The sequence below is a fragment of the Centruroides vittatus genome, unplaced genomic scaffold, assembly GCF_030686945.1.
Source record: "Centruroides vittatus isolate TY-2023 unplaced genomic scaffold, ASM3068694v2 contig_545, whole genome shotgun sequence".
NCBI lineage: Eukaryota > Metazoa > Arthropoda > Arachnida > Scorpiones > Buthidae > Centruroides > Centruroides vittatus.
The window spans coordinates 1,088,551-1,106,332 of NW_027122321.1; the positions used below are offsets into that span (position 1 = coordinate 1,088,551).

Below are 17,782 nucleotides of genomic sequence, written 5' to 3' on the forward strand. Positions count from 1 at the left end.
TTTATGTACAGTCAAGTTTATTTTTGCAGTTTTGCGTTAAAAACATTTACAGTATATACATATGTACATTTGTAGTTGTTTTAATAAATAATCTACATGTGATTGATTTGAATTTATACTTCCCTTTAACAATCTTAATTCAACATTATTCAAGTAGCCTAAACATAACATAATTGTAAAAACAACGTTGTATTTGAGTTTTTGCGCCAAACATCGTCTTTTGGAGTTACGAACTTTTCGACTTGCGAACGACCGTTACGAACGGATTAAGTTCGTAAGTAGAGGCCTGCCTGTATTTTCTTTCTTTTTCTTTTTCTTCATCCGGCAGTGCAGACGCTCGTAGAGAAAAACTGCTGGCTCTAAAACGCCCAAATTTTAAATTTAAGCCTTTCTCGTTATCAGTGAGATGCTGGCCAAACTTCCGGGTCGATAAGTCAAAGTTCACGGGTATTTCTCTTAGAGCTAATTCAGTTGTATGGCTTAATTTTATGCTTATAAAATTAAGCCATACAACTTATAAAAGTAAAATTTCATGAAAACAAATGAATTTTATTCAAAATATTACTCAGAATAAGTGCCAAGCTTATTTGTAAAGAAGGAAAAACTCCTAAACAAAATTTTGACTGTTGTCTAAATTGTCATAACTTTTTACTTGATGAAATCTTTTTACATCTCAGATGTTTTTGTCTGGATACAAATAATTTCAGTCATAAAATTTAATTTTAAATTTGGATCACATTGAAAAATTCGGTACTATTTTCATTAATATTCAAATATTTATTTTCGTCAAGTAGGCCTATTGTATTTAAAAAATATGAAAGTATTTTTTTAATTAAATGAGAATGTATTATTTCAGTTGAACTAAAAGGTAAATATACGTTATATTTTTATTAAAACAAATACAGTATACATTTTAATTATTAATTTAAAAAGTTTTATGATTAAATAATGCATATTTTTTTAATTTTTGTAATTTTTATTAAATATAACAACAAATTTTTTTAAAAATTTTTATCAAAGCATTTCTTCGGAATTATATCTTTATCGACCACCCATTCATTTCCGTCATAAATGCATCTGAAATCTTTAATCGTAGTTCCGTCATAAAACACATAGTCACGGAAACAGGATACGGTACAGGTTCTATTAAAAATAAATAAATAAATAACCCGTCATAAAACACATAGTCACGGAAACAGGATACGGTACAGGTTCTATTAAAAATAAATAAATAAATAACCCGTCATAAAACACATAGTCACGGAAACAGGATACGGTACAGGTTCTATTAAAAATAAATAAATAAATAACCCGTCATAACACTGTTATTATAGGAAAATATCAACTTTTTAAAATATAATTTAATTTAAGCAGTTTTTATTGACTGTTCATGTAGATAAAAACTGCTTAAATTTAGAGCTACAGACATTTGAAGGTCTCGGGCCCGAGTTCCAGTCGATTCCTGAAACCTTTTATAAATGATTTGATTTGATATGTTGAACCCATTTCCTTGTTATCCTATTAGTACTTCGTACACTTAACTATGTGGCACTATTAGATACATGTAACGGAAGCTAAGCTTTTCCTGAGGATCTCAAATACGTATTTATAAGTGTGTGCTTACCGGTATTTAGTATCCGGTATTATCTATGATTCTTAACTTTGTACAATAATATCACCTGATTTGGGCTATATATTATAAATTTAGAAAACTTTCCGTTTAATGTAAACCACTTCCTACCTGAACTTTTAACGAGATTGTAAAAAGACTTTTTCTAATTGCAGGGCAGAGTTTAAAATACATTTTTTATCATTTATCAAATAGCATTATTATTATGTGTAACGCGCAAATTTCCTTTTTCATGATAACTCCTTCTATCGAACGTTCTCTTAAAAATAAACAGGTAGGTACAACTCATCTTATATCGCGAAGTCAACGATACGTTGGTTAGAAGAACAGCAGATTGCAATGCAATGCCTTGGCCAAGTAATTTCCCAGACAAATCCCGTTGAAAATTTGTGGGGAATCGTGAAACGACGACTTAATAAACAGTGCCCAACTTCTAAAGAGGAACTAGTGACGTGCATTCGACACATTTGGAACTACATCACAAGTAACAAATGTGAAGTATTAATCCGCATCATGCCCGACAGACTGCGACCAGTAATTATGGCAAACGGTGACGCAACAAAATATCAAGTTTATTTTGTTGTATTTCATATATTTAAATTAACCCACATTTAGCTAATATTCTAATTTTGGTCATGGTCAAACTGCTATTATATTTTTTGTCATTTCATTTCCATTTGTAACAAAAAACATTTGAGTTAATTTGTCTGATTAACGGATATAATAAATATACATAAGCACTGTTTATGTAGTGTCGAAAAAGTTTCGTACTCTGTGTTGTTCATGATAAAATGTACACTAAACTTTCAGTTAGGTGAATATTCTAATTTTTTGTCTAAAAGTTATAGGGATTTAAATAATAATCAAATATTCAGATTTACTTGTATACAGATCTTTTTTCCAGTTTCGTGAACATCACTTATTTTCAAAAGTTGCTTTACTATCCTTGTGCGTAAATTAATACAAAATCAAACATAAATATGAAAATAATACAATGTTAATAATTTAGATCTGAATTATTTTGGAAACTGGTTAAATTTATATTTTTATTTATATTTACCTAATTTATTAATAGTAAATTAGCTAAGCTGCTACAGTACTTTCTCCGTTCAAATTTTGTACAATTCGAAAGAGGGAGAATTTCCATAATTTAATGCAATTAATTAATTTGTAAAGTAGCATTAAAAAAACAATTAACTCACACTATATCAGGAGCTCGAGGATCAGGTCTGCAGTGTCTTACAGAATTTAGTGTTCTAACTAAGTAAATACAATCTATTAAATTAAAAATAAATTACATTAGTTTATTCGTTAACAATAAATGATTACGTATTCGATACTTAATTGAATTTTCTAAAGAAAACTACCATAAAATTAAATGTAAAAATTATTCAATGCAACTAAATTTTAACAGTTCACAAATTGTCCAATAGTCAGCCAAATAATGTTTTGTTTCATGTGTTTCTTGTACAATTGTGAATATGTATTGTAAACCAAATTTAGGATAATGTAGTTTTCTTTTACAAAATTATTAGAAATATGTTTAAATAAACAATTAGAAATATTCAGTTAATTGAAAAATATCTAATTCAAATAGCTTATTTAAATAATAGCAATTTATTTTGAAACTGGTTTACACTGGTGATACTATTCTGGTAGAATAGTTATCACCAGTGTAAACCAGTATTCTACAAGAATCACTTTGAGGTACTCAACTCCATCAAAACTGATTGTAAAAGATTACGTTATAGATATTTACAATATATTAATTAAACTATCTAACTATTATGTATTTATCTATAACAATATCTAAAATCACACATCTCAGGCAAAAAAAAATGTTACTCGTCTGAAAATAATTAACAAAAGCCAATATCTTAAGTAATTAGTTACAGCCAAAGTTTTTGAAAATAAAATCGCCTATTTTTTCTATTTGCAATAACTGAAAATATTGAATACCATAATTGATTTAAACATTTTAAAAATAAATATTCGGTGTATTAAAATGTTTTCTGTGCATATAATTTTCTCTTGAAAATGTACTTTTCTACAGTAACATTAAACTTGTAAAAAGTAAATCTTATCAACAAAACCTTATGATAAATTGTGTATCTTTATTTTCAGTTTCAATATAACATATTAATAATCAGATCCTTGAATATCTGTAAAATTAAACAAATGTTGGATTGACATTACATCCGTTTTCACTACAAACACGCAAAATTAAATAAATAAAACTAAACATAGTCTTATCATTAAAAAAGAAAAAAAAACACTATTAATTATAATCATCATAAATTTGTAAGTCTATTACATTACTAATACGTTTAATGAAATTTTCTTGTCATTGTGTATTTTAAGTTTTTGCAATTTTTTTTTTCATTTGTAATTAATGAATTAGCAAGTTAATTTTAATATGTAGAAAAAATGATAATGGTTGAAACAATGTTTTTTAATTTTCAAGTTTTAAGAGTAAACTAAAACACCTTAGTTTTTCTCTTTATTTTTTAAAGTTATAACAATGTATAGCAAACAATATAAGCATGTCCTTTTATTATCATCTGAATATATTATTTTATTACTATTTATATTAGAAAATATCTTTTTTAATAAAAATAAAACTACTCTTAACAATATAAAACAATAAAAAAAATATATGTTTATCAATAATTAAACTTTGTGTTTGTGGGCATCAAACACAGAATTTAATTTTGTTTTTCATAATTATTTTGTAATTCATTATCTTAAAAAAAGAAAGTTTATATAATTTGAAATGATTGATTTTACCACAAGGAATTTAACAGAAAACATTTATGGAGGAAAGCTTTAATCTTTTACTATAAAATTAAAGTGTTATCTTTAAAATAGTCGTACATCCAAAACAACCAATTCTGTTTGTAATTCTTAAAATTGGTATATTATATAAAAAAAAGTAATGCATTAATCTTAAAATTCCCATAAAATTCATGTAATACAGAATTTATTTAATTGGTTTAGTTACTGCAACAGGACACGTGAACGCTCTGCCCGAACGGGGAATGCACGACTTTTACGGGAAATTGACTCCTATTTAGGGCTTACGTCTCGGTAAAATTTACAAATATTGGCATTAAAACAAAAAAAAAATAAAATAAAATGTGAGTTTTTATCTTTTGCTATTCAAAATGGTATACTGAGCGTCAGAACTACTTCCAGAAAGTGAAGGCATAAATTAAATGGCCTAACAAGTACAGCAATTAAAATTGATTCTTGAACAATACGGCTTTACATACACAGTGTGTGTTCTTAGGCTGTCTTGACATCTGACAGACTCAGTCTATTCCACAAACGAAATTAAAATATTTATATGAAATAAATTTTACATTTTCTCCACCTGGATTGAAATTTTACTTTAAATAAAGTAAGTTAAAGTTATCAAATAAATAGAAAATATACCTCTTTCTTGGACTAACTCTGCAATTCTAGCATCGTCTAATGGAGTGTCAAAACCTATAAGATAAAAATCGTGAAAAATACTTGTATAAGAATAATTTACTTTAAAAGAATAATCTGTGATATTTAAAACTATCATTACTGAATTCTTGTCCATTACCGAATTCTTGTCCATTTCCAAAATTTCTATTAAAAATCAAATTAATTCAATTTAGTACACAATATATAATATAAATCTCCAAGAATTTCATGAAAAACACTTACTGTAAAGTAAAACACTGTACTAAACAAAACAACAATAAAATAGTAGTCTTCATAGTAACTAATACCGAATCTAATCGTGGCGGAATGAGTGACTCTGGAAATGAGACGAAATTTATAAATAAAAACCAAACGATCTTATCTACGTCAGATTACGTCACTAACTAACTCCAATTGCTCAGAACGTTTTCATTCAATGCTAGAACTTTAATTAAACGAAAGATTGTAACTAAAGAACATTTTTGTAATTATTTAAAATAATAATACACAGTAGACTCTCGCTAATCGACCCTCAATTATTCGGCATACATTCCTCTATGATCGCATATACGCTTCCGTTTCCTTGAAAATGTTAGTCATGTCGCACATCCTGTTTTCTTGTTTTATTTCTTTGTAGAATAATTCATGCCGGTGGCCCGGAACAAAGGCCAAAAGCTACCGTCTTACAAACTAGATTAAATTTTTGAAACAAAGGGAATCTTCTAAATCTTCGATCTATTATGTAGAAAATCTGAATCGAAAATCATATGAATTAAAATTTATTTGAAATAGTGAAAAATGCTAATTTTATTTATTTTGTCGCTTTCGACAAGATGTGAAGTGTCTAATTTATACGGCCATATTTCTCATATTCAGCCCTTCAGTTTGTATTGTAAGATTGCATCAGCGACATGTTAAATCCGGATTCAGAGGTATGAGGTGTTGAATATTGTACTACATATTTGAATGATAAGCACGTTTTCTCGAAAGTCACGATGATTAATTTGTTCAGCCAAACGACAAAAATATGCACAAGTAATATATAATTTATTTTTTGCATTAACGCTCCATATGAAATTGAATTAAGGTGTTAGCTAACTGCTCTGGAAGACAAATACGAAGTATCTGGATTGTATTATCTACTTAATACAATCTAATTGTTTTTTTTTCATTGTGTTCTTATCTTTCCATTTTAATATACAGTACATCTTCACAGTATCTAGTATTTGTTGTAGGATAATATATACTGGTATTGATATTAAAAATTCTACACGGGAAAAATAGAATCCGAGTAACCTGTTTAACTGGACATTTAATTGTCACCTCTATTATTTTTGTCGTGTTTATTCTAAAAACATTCCTAGAACGCGATTATTGTGTGCAATTTACACATAATGAAAAAGAAAATATGTCAAAACTCATTTGTACAAAATAGATAAGAGTTATTGAAATAAAAGTGCGAAATTCAGTTGTGTTCTGCTGGTGTAGTATGGTTAAATTGATAAAAGTATATGCATTTTTTGTTTCTAATTAATAATGGGTTTACTTTAATGAAAATTGACAGTGCAGTTTTTTCTTCATTAACGTAGCTTTCCTATCAACCGGTCGTTCTCGTTGCTTTTAGACTAAGATTTAAGACTGTCACTGTGTTTGGATAGACTAATCTTTGTATTTAGTAAAATTTATTTAAACATTTTTGGGTAAGTGTTATTAAACTTTTTTTAACCGTAGGCAAGTAATTATTCGTATAAATTCGAAAAAGAATAGTATACTTTTGCTAACTTTTGGAACCTAACCCCATGTTTTGCATTTGTCCTTCGTTTCGTATAGCGGGAATTCGCATAACACGACACTTTTTCGGAACGTAACTACCGTGTTACGCGAGGGATACCCGTATAAGTATATACAGGTATATTTTAAGGTATATATACTAAAGGTACATAGGCCTATATAAATAAAACATTAAATTAGATTCACAGTAAGAATATCAAATTTTCATAACTAAAATGTAATTATTATATTTTGTATGATTTTGTGCTCAATAAATTATAACAATTATACACTTTTTATATAAAATACGAAATTTAAACTAATGTAAAATTTTTTAGTGATTTTCTTGTGAGCTATAAATTTTTGTTATATATTCAATAAAAAAACATTATAAATATAAATGGAATAGACTTCCACTTTATATGACTTCATTGGTTCCTATAAATTAATCCGAAGTTCTTTTCATTCTCTCCAATTGGTAAAAGTGTAAAAGGCTAAAGAGGAACTAGTGACGTGCATTCGACACATTTGGAACTACATCACAAGTAACAAATGTGAAGTATTAATCCGCATCATGCCCGACAGACTGCGACCAGTAATTATGGCAAACGGTGACGCAACAAAATATCAAGTTTATTTTGTTGTATTTCATATATTTAAATTAACCCACATTTAGCTAATATTCTAATTTTGGTCATGGTCAAACTGCTATTATATTTTTTGTCATTTCATTTCCATTTGTAACAAAAAACATTTGAGTTAATTTGTCTGATTAACGGATATAATAAATATACATAAGCACTGTTTATGTAGTGTCGAAAAAGTTTCGTACTCTGTGTTGTTCATGATAAAATGTACACTAAACTTTCAGTTAGGTGAATATTCTAATTTTTTGTCTAAAAGTTATAGGGATTTAAATAATAATCAAATATTCAGATTTACTTGTATACAGATCTTTTTTCCAGTTTCGTGAACATCACTTATTTTCAAAAGTTGCTTTACTATCCTTGTGCGTAAATTAATACAAAATCAAACATAAATATGAAAATAATACAATGTTAATAATTTAGATCTGAATTATTTTGGAAACTGGTTAAATTTATATTTTTATTTATATTTACCTAATTTATTAATAGTAAATTAGCTAAGCTGCTACAGATTACTGATTTGTTCCGATTACCGATTATGTATGAAAAAATACATTAACCTGTCCGATGTTCAAATTTTTCTCCGTTGCGTGTCGCTTCGTGTTGAATTTTTCTCCGTTGCATGTCGCTTCGTGTTGAATTTTCGTCTATTTTAAGCCTAAAGAAAATTTTTATAATAATAATCGAGGCTATCGTATCGTTAAAAATTATTTCTTTATTTTGTACAAACAAAATAAATATATTGAAGAATATAAAAACATGAAAATTATACTTTAGAAGTAAATCTAGTATCAAAAACGTTCGATTCAGCACGACACAGTCCGACTGAAAATCGTTCCGATTACCGGTGATTCCAATTACCGGGGTTCCGATTAACGAGTCTCTACTGTACTTACACAAAAAGCGCTCTGATATCCGAAGTCGCAAAAAGTCGCTGAATTTTTTATTTTACTGATTTTCCTAAAAATTATATTATTGTCAGATGCAAAAATCAGATTGGACCAATTTTTGAATTTTTACATACAACTTATTTTAATTTTTTCGACATAGTATGTTCATGTACAATCTACAATATTTCCATATAAATAATTATATTTTAGCTCATTTGTGAAACAGTGCGGCCGGCGGGCCGTAGTTTCGAGACCCCTAATCTAAATAGAAGCCAGCATTACATAAAAGTTCTTCGGAGATGCATACCCTCGGCAGATCGCTCACGCGTCGCGTTGCCGTAACCAAATAAACCAACAGTGGCGTGCCGTGACATTTGATGGCAGGGAAGCTGTGTTTCTGTAAGAAGCCAACTTCCAAGGGCAATCAGTTAATTGCGCGTCAGTGATGGTCTAGGGCAGGGATGGGCAACCTGCAGCCCACATTCATGTATTTTGCGGTCCGCGACGCATAAAATGTGAATAAATATATCAATTTCCCAGCTTAAGAAAGTATGCAACAAAAATTCAAACGTTATTTTTTACAACTTATGTATGTGAATAGTTTTTCCCGCAATGAATTTAGTAAAAATTAAAACAAGAAACCGGCTAACAGACACATCGAAACTAATTTAAAACTAGCAGTGACGAATATTTAACCAAATATTTCCAATATATTACGTTTACATCAGTTCCAGAAGCTAAATTAAGTATACCTATGCTAATTTATAATTATATATGAATAAATAATTTTGATTTACCAACATTTTTTTCCCTCTTTCTCTTGTTTGCGGCCCGCATCAGTTCAAAAGTCTTAAAATGCGGCCCTTACATAGAAAAAGGTTGCGCATCCCTGGTCTAGGGTCCATTCGTATTCATTTGTTCGATAAGCCAATAAAACTGTTAACTTCTCTAAATGTGTTTTTAATATCACAATTACATTCCGAATCGCTAGCCGCGATATAAGGGCTAAAATTAAAAATAAATTATAAAAACTTACTCGGTGAAATGAAATGTGCGGTGATATACATACCTGGTACAATATATTGTTCAATTGTATTAATATACTTTAAAAGAAAATTATTATAAAATATAGCTTTGTAAAGAAACGTACTGTACTGTACATAAAATTAATGCCATAAGGCAAAACGGGTGTTTATCATCATCCATTTCAGAACTTTTTAAAGGGGTTTGAGCTCTTTCTTGATAAATTACAATCTGTAAATATAAAATTTGTTAAGCAATTCATTAATTTAATAATTAAATAAAGTATTTATCAAGCTTTATTACTTTACATTGAACAAATTATTCTGATCAAATGAAGTTTGTTCATTTGAAATACTTCTTATCAACGTTTATTATTTAAATATCTGTTTTTAGTTTATTTACAAAGCAATTAATGATGTTTAAACGTAACTTTTTGTAGTTTATAATAATTTAATTAATAATTATAGAAAGAAATTCTTACCTTTCTTATGCCGTGTCACTTCGCAGTAAGCGCAGACGATTACACTACTAATTAAAACCAACCAAAACATCGCTTAGCGCCATCTTGCGTTAAAAAATACTACAATTTAAAGAATTTTTTATTTTAATTTAAAAATTACATAGAATAATTTATCAATTCTAAGCAAATTTAAATCGTTCTTGAAATAATTTATTAAATCGAGCATATAACTGTTGAAAATGTCTTAATTTCTGAGTATATTGGTCGGTTTATTTGTATACAGCGACGTGACATGTGGGCGATCTGTCAAAGTAGGTACTACCTCTCGAGAGGATTTTCTATGGCATACCGAATCCTATTTAGATGTTACAAACGTGAATAAAACCTGGAAAACTCCAAGCGGTTAGCCAAGTGGCGAGGCACGAACCCACGACCGGTGTTCGATGGTTTAATCCATTCGGCCACTGTTGGGCACTCCACATAGATGTTTTCTTCCTCTTTTTATTCGTTAATAATCGTGGAAATGGATAAAAAACATATCTGTAGAAATTAATTTTGTTTATATTTAGTGATTTAACCAGAAATTAAGTTTGGTAGGGCCAACAAAAATTACAGAAATACTATGCTATTCTTTTAAAAGTAATAAGCCCCATAAGATGAATCTAAAATAATGTTTCCAACTTTTCTAACATTTAATAATTTGCTCTAGTAGAATATTTAACATATTAAAATTCATGCCTATAATGTACTATATGAAATATTAATCATATCACCATGATCTTTCTCAAATTTGAACAATACATTTTGTGTTTCTGTTTTTACCTGAATAAAGCAATAGATTCAACACATTTATTGCTTTATGTTTCAATGTAATTGACAAAAAACTGCTTGAAAAAATTTGTACTTAAAAACATTTGAAATTTCTGTCGGGTGTTCTTAGTCTGTGGAAAACATTATCTTTAGAACTTCGATAAAATTTTCACACGTTAAGCCACAAAGCCACGTCAAGGCGACACCCATTTTGTGGTAGTTTTTTGATTTCCAGAAACTGACCCCGTTTGCTCGACAGAATAACAATCAAGGAATAAAACTGGATATTCGTTGCTATTCGATTCATTCGGTAAACCAAAATAAACTAAGAAAATTTAATTTTTTTGTCATTTTCTTCAAACTTTCCTATTGAAGGATGTAAATTTTCAATACAGATTTTTCATTTAAAAATAAACATAGCAACGAATAAAAAATTATCTTTAAAATATAAATAACTACAAATTATAAATATTGTATATGAAAATATATACTGTACTACAAAATTATTATATTGCAACAGAGACGCTACTGCTTAACCCTTTTGCTACCATTTTTTGTGTAGTGAAGCTGTTTTTATACAGAAAAATGAGATGTGTAAATAAAAAAAATCCGTTCAAAGTTTTGCGAAATTCTACTCCCTGGCCCTTTGTCCTACTGGTGTTTTCCTGTAAAACGCATGTATCCCAGTAGTTCTGGAAACACGAGTTACATAGAGGAACGAATGCTAAGACACAAATGGGCTTTGGTCGCTTCGTGACCTCTCTTCTGTTTTACTCGCTTTGGCCGTCTTCTATAAGGCTTCTTCGGTCGCTGAGCGATCACCCTTCTGTCCTTCTGGAGTACAAGCGAATAGCAATACACTCTTCTATCGAGAACGAGGACACAAATGAATCAAATTCAAATTTATTTAAGATAAAAAAAGACTTATGAATAATATGGTGCAGAACATACTTCATTAGGGTTATTACACATTGTACACAATTTAGCTGTTCTTTTTAAATTTTTTGTTCTAAACGTCTTGCACACTTTCTTCTGATGTTTCCTTCAACTGAATGTGATCTCATATCTTGCCCATTGTTTTCCTTAATTAAGAAGGCTGCACGGAACATTTCATACGTTAAACTTTTGCTACAGCCAGTAGATTTTATTCCAAAAAAACGAAATGTCTCAACAAAGGCATATCTTAGTTACGACTGGTCTGTTTGAAAAGGATCCACGTGTTTAATACTGCTATCATAAGCAGTTCATAAAATATCTTTTTTCCACAAATTTTGACCTTACGATCGAAGTTATAGACACTGACACATTGGTCAGACAAATCTACTCCCATCATTAATTGATTATAAAATGCAATTGCCTTTGGACAGGCTACGTAAACGTTTTTAGCAATTTTTTGACTCCTACTTACAGATGTACTTTCTGGATTGTGGCAATTGCTGAATGATACGACCTTCTTACTGTCCATCCATCGAGATGCTAATATTCTTGTATCATTATAGAAAAATTCAAATTCTTTCTTTTAAGTTTGCTTACAAGTTTCGGCATCATTTTTCGGTTATTCATAAAAGTGCTAGCAGCAGGAAATCTTATTGTAAACATCAACATTGCTGTTGTAGAAAACGGTCGAACTCTGAGAATACAATCCTTACTTCCTCAGCAGATTTACCAATAATAATACACAAACACCTAATTACTCGCTGAGCTTGCTGATTTCTTTATTTTCTAACGTTTTCAACCTAATTTTTATAGGTCATCTTCAGGAAAAGTGTATTACATTTCCAAATTCGAATATAAAGCTTTCGAATGCTCGCGACACTTAAAACTTTTCGAATCTTTACAAATTTTAACGGTTTAAATAATAACGGATTAAACATTAAACCAACTACAAACACATTAAAATCATTACTAATCAACAAACATAAATAAATAAATAAATAAATAAATATTGTATCAAAAGTAGATTAAACTAGTTAATGCTGCCATGTCCTTTCTACGGGTTTTTTAATCCCATTTCTTTTTCTATTATGTATTTCCATGCCGTTGGAAGATTATTTGCGTCTTTTGCATTTAAACATTTGTTTTCCACCTTACTCTTATATATTTCTACTTTTTCCATCCCTAACGCAATCGTAGGTGAATGGACTGCCTTTACTATTCTCGCTTCATCCCATTTTACGTTCGCTCCTTCCTCTTGTCCCATGATCGCCAAAATGGTGTTATTGTGCCCTTTTTTTACATCATATTTGTGTTCTTTTATACGTGTTGCCAAATTACGTCTAGTTACTCCAATATATTCTTTTGTTACCGCTAATTGCTCGTTCTCAAATGGAATCTTATAAACCCCCGCCTTATCCTGCATTCTCATTGCGTCCTTATCATTTCTAAGTAATCTGTATATGCTTGGTGCTCTTTTATAAATCATTTTTGTGCCTTTATATCTACATAACTCTTCTATCACTCCTTCCATTTTTCTGTCGTACGTGAACTTGCTGATCCGATCCTCTCTATTAAATCCTCTGTGTCTATGCTGTTTGTAACTCTTAATTAACCCTCCTATTACGTTCTCTTTATAACCCAACTGTTTTGCCACTTTTTTAATTCTGTCAATCTCCTTAATTTGATCTCGTACATCTGTGCAATATACGTACGCCCTTTTAATAAGCGCTTTAAACGCTGCCATCTTATATTTGAACGGATCATTAGACCACGCCGGTATATATAGGGGCGCAAGCGTTGGTTTTAAATATACTGAAGTTTGTATATCTCCCCTTCTAAATTTTATATTTATGTCCAGAAAATGGAGCTGCGTACGGCTTTTTTGTTCCATTTTTAGCTGTAACCCATGCGGATTGTCATTCATAGCAATTAAAAAATCTCCAATCTTTCGTTCATCTTTCCAAATTATCAATACGTCATCCACATATCTCTTGTACATTACAATGTACTCCTCAAATGATCTTAGGATATCTTTTTCTAGTTGACGTACTACTAACTCGCATAGGAGTCCCGACATGGGACTTCCCATCGGGACACCTTTCTTTTGCTTGTATGTCACCCCATCAAATCCAAAAAATGATTGATAGCACATCAAATCCGCAAGTCCATTCAAGTCCTCAACATGCGCCGCCAACCCTGGATTATGCTCTATCAAAAATTCAGTAAGGGCATTGAAGCATGATGTTAGATTCACGGACGGGTACATGCTTTCATAATCCATTACCGTCCCCACCTCATCGTTCATTAAAGCCAACTCCTGCAACTCCTTTACTACCTTATTCGGATCATTCGCTCTACTTTATCTACCTTATTCGGCCAACATGTATTAAGTTTATACAGAAAGGTTGCGTTGAAACTAGTTAAGACTGGCTGCAAATTGAGGTTTCTTAAGGAATGTGCGGATAAAAAGGTATTTCCGATGTCCATACACAGAATTAGAGTACCGTTAGAATGCCACACGTTAAGAAAGAGGTTTCAGGAGGCATGTTTACGTAGGTCAATCAGACTTACGAAGAACAAAAAATATGGAATTTTAAATGAGTGCATTGATTTGGAAAACACAATATACCAAAGAAATCCAGAATGGTTAAAAGAGATCAACGGTAGAACAGTAAAGCTTACAGAAAGGGTTGAAAATACCTTGGAAAGGAAATATTGCAGAAAGATGGCATGGATTATAAAGAAACAGGCTCCCAAAGGGCAAATACGAGATATAAAGCCATACATCCTATGGGACCAGATTGAGGTACCAAAAGAGGTAGAGAAGGTGTTAAAGAATGGGCCCAATTATGTTCCTGGTGACAAAAGCGAATGGGAAACTGCAATAGCTGAACTGGAAAGAGGGATGACCGGCCTTAACGAGGTTGAAAGAGATTATTTCAGATGGAAAATGGCATTTAGAAAAAAGAAAGAGGAACTAAAAATGAAGGGAAAAGAAAGATTAAATATGAAGTTTACAAAGGAATGGATGGCAAGAGAGCAGCTAGTGTTAACAAAAGCGGATAAGACTAAACAAATGGTAATTATGAAAAGAGAAAGGTATAATGAAGCCATCAAGGATTATATTAGGAAGACGGAATGTGATATTGTGGATGAAAAGATTGTAACGGCAACGAACAACAAGGTTAAGCGGCTTGAAAGAACACCACTCTCAACGTACCTGCCATTCTTAAAAAGATCGCATAATCCTAACCCCCGAATGCCACGAATATTTGCGTTCGCGAAAACACATAAGGAGGGCAAGGAGATTCGGCCGGTAGTTGAAAAATGCAATGCACCAACCTTTATACTGGAGAAGAGATTAAAAAAGTACATATATGAGGAGATGGTGGAAAATATGTATGTAGCGAATGATCCGAATAAGGTAGTAAAGGAGTTGCAGGAGTTGGCTTTAATGAACGATGAGGTGGGGACGGTAATGGATTATGAAAGCATGTACCCGTCCGTGAATCTAACATCATGCTTCAATGCCCTTACTGAATTTTTGATAGAGCATAATCCAGGGTTGGCGGCGCATGTTGAGGACTTGAATGGACTTGCGGATTTGATGTGCTATCAATCATTTTTTGGATTTGATGGGGTGACATACAAGCAAAAGAAAGGTGTCCCGATGGGAAGTCCCATGTCGGGACTCCTATGCGAGTTAGTAGTACGTCAACTAGAAAAAGATATCCTAAGATCATTTGAGGAGTACATTGTAATGTACAAAAGATATGTGGATGACGTATTGATAATTTGGAAAGATGAACGAAAGATTGGAGATTTTTTAATTGCTATGAATGACAATCCGCATGGGTTACAGCTAAAAATGGAACAAAAAAGCCGTACGCAGCTCCATTTTCTGGACATAAATATAAAATTTAGAAGGGGAGATATACAAACTTCAGTATATTTAAAACCAACGCTTGCGCCCCTATATATACCGGCGTGGTCTAATGATCCGTTCAAATATAAGATGGCAGCGTTTAAAGCGCTTATTAAAAGGGCGTACGTATATTGCACAGATGTACGAGATCAAATTAAGGAGATTGACAGAATTAAAAAAGTGGCAAAACAGTTGGGTTATAAAGAGAGCGTAATAGGAGGGTTAATTAAGAGTTACAAACAGCATAGACACAGAGGATTTAATAGAGAGGATCGGATCAGCAAGTTCACGTACGACAGAAAAATGGAAGGAGTGATAGAAGAGTTATGTAGATATAAAGGCACAAAAATGATTTATAAAAGAGCACCAAGCATATACAGATTACTTAGAAATGATAAGGACGCAATGAGAATGCAGGATAAGGCGGGGGTTTATAAGATTCCATTTGAGAACGAGCAATTAGCGGTAACAAAAGAATATATTGGAGTAACTAGACGTAATTTGGCAACACGTATAAAAGAACACAAATATGATGTAAAAAAAGGGCACAATAACACCATTTTGGCGATCATGGGACAAGAGGAAGGAGCGAACGTAAAATGGGATGAAGCGAGAATAGTAAAGGCAGTCCATTCACCTACGATTGCGTTAGGGATGGAAAAAGTAGAAATATATAAGAGTAAGGTGGAAAACAAATGTTTAAATGCAAAAGACGCAAATAATCTTCCAACGGCATGGAAATACATAATAGAAAAAGAAATGGGATTAAAAAACCCGTAGAAAGGACATGGCAGCTTTAACTAGTTTAATCTACTTTTGATACAATATTTATTTATTTATTTATTTATTTTATGTTTGTTGATTAGTAATGATTTTAATGTGTTTGTAGTTGGTTTAATGTTTAATCCGTTATTATTTAAACCGTTAAAATTTGTAAAGATTCGAAAAGTTTTAAGTGTCGCGAGCATTCGAAAGCTTTATATTCGAATTTGGAAATGTAATACACTTTTCCTGAAGATGACCTATAAAAATTAGGTTGAAAACGTTAGAAAATAAAGAAATCAGCAAGCTCAGCGAGTAATTAGGTGTTTGTGTATTATTATACTCTGAGAATACATCAGGACTATTTATAGTAGAAAACAGTTTCGGGAGTACTTTCTGGAAGCAAAATGGTTTCAGATAACATTTTATTTCTTTGATCTTGAAAAAATTTTTAGTCTAAAAATAAGTTCGAATTGAATGAAAAATTACATTATAAACAAAGCATTATCAGAACATTGTGATAAATATGTCCCGCTTTGAAATGTTAATGTGACACATTTATCACAGATGTGATATAAAGTGTATTATTTTCTTACCATGGATTTCAGATTACGAAGAATTCTCGTCACAAGCGAACTCAGAAATATCAATACGAAATTCTAACGGTACGAAAAACACTTTTAATTATCGCAGAAAAAACGAAAAATGCATATTCAGACAAAAACAATAAGTAATTCAACTATGACAGTTGCATTAGTGGTGAAATCTCTATAGAATTAATAGATAAATATATATCTAAAATTCTCGACCTTTGTGCATCCTAGTAAGATTTACCAGTGTCTGAGACATGTGAGTCGTTGGTAGCAAATAGGTTAAGGTTGAGCATTATTTGCCTTTTTAGTACAGAAAAGAACCAAAGTGCGTAGCGTACAGAACGTGATGCACGAGGTAGCGCATATGATGCAAAGGCGCCATGCTTTACTTAACGACTGGCTAGAGCTTTCAATAATGTGAAAATGTTTTATGAAATTAAAACGTAAAATATTACTAAAATACAAGCTTTTATACTAATTGGAATTGGAAAAAACCCGATTATTACTTATTAAAATCCTTAAATTAAATATTACGATAATAAATGAAAAGAAGGTGTAGAATTATGCTATCCTGATTCTATTGTCTGGCGTCGGGAAGACAAACGGCCAAGTAAAATTCCAAGTTGAACGTCATTAACCTGAAAGTAATATTCTTGTAAAAATTTGAAAAAGTTCTATAAGACAAAAGATGATAACTTACACAATTGATTCTGCTTAAATTATAAATCAATTGATGACACTGACCCTGGTCATAGTGTTCCTTTAACTGTTTTATTCCACTTCGATACTGAAATTAGACCTAACTGATTAGAACGTTGCTTATTTTATTTATATTTGACAGAATTTTGCTTCATATATCGATTATATAATCAAGGCGTTGCTA

General features: G+C 31.0%; 2 protein-coding genes and 1 long non-coding RNA gene across 3 annotated transcripts; 1 reads left to right on the forward strand and 2 right to left on the reverse strand.

Moving 5' to 3' along the window:
• Window positions 1-1,019: 1,019 nt before the first annotated feature.
• On the reverse strand, window positions 1,020-5,084 carry LOC136978523 (uncharacterized). Its single transcript, XR_010881240.1, has 3 exons — window positions 5,066-5,084; window positions 2,833-2,905; window positions 1,020-1,143 (listed from the first exon to the last, which is right to left on the reverse strand). It is a non-coding gene; the product is annotated as an uncharacterized lncRNA (long non-coding RNA).
• A 6,594-nt stretch (window positions 5,085-11,678) lies between these two features.
• LOC136978513 (uncharacterized) lies at window positions 11,679-13,900 on the reverse strand. The gene is made up of 2 exons (XM_067274230.1): window positions 12,775-13,900; window positions 11,679-11,779 (listed from the first exon to the last, which is right to left on the reverse strand). The coding sequence occupies exons 1-2, from the start codon at window positions 13,898-13,900 to the stop codon at window positions 11,679-11,681; spliced, it is 1,227 nt and encodes a 408-aa protein (XP_067130331.1).
• Window positions 13,901-14,098: 198 nt separating this feature from the next.
• Window positions 14,099-17,320, forward strand: LOC136978514 (uncharacterized). Its single transcript, XM_067274231.1, has 2 exons — window positions 14,099-16,223; window positions 17,208-17,320. The coding sequence occupies exons 1-2, from the start codon at window positions 14,099-14,101 to the stop codon at window positions 17,318-17,320; spliced, it is 2,238 nt and encodes a 745-aa protein (XP_067130332.1).
• The last annotated feature ends 462 nt before the right edge of the window (window positions 17,321-17,782 follow it).

Bases quoted from the DNA above. Each gene is read 5' to 3' on its own strand.
- LOC136978513 (XM_067274230.1), bottom strand. From the start codon at position 13,900: ATGGATTATGAAAGCATGTACCCGTCCGTGAATCTAACATCATGCTTC. The intron at 11,780-12,774 runs GTAAGGTGGAAA...TGTTCCGTGCAG, and splicing joins AAAAGTAGAAATATATAAGA to CCTTCTTAATTAAGGAAAAC.
- LOC136978514 (XM_067274231.1), top strand. From the start codon at position 14,099: ATGTCCATACACAGAATTAGAGTACCGTTAGAATGCCACACGTTAAGA. The intron at 16,224-17,207 runs GTAAGGTGGAAA...TTGCCTTTTTAG, and splicing joins AAAAGTAGAAATATATAAGA to TACAGAAAAGAACCAAAGTG.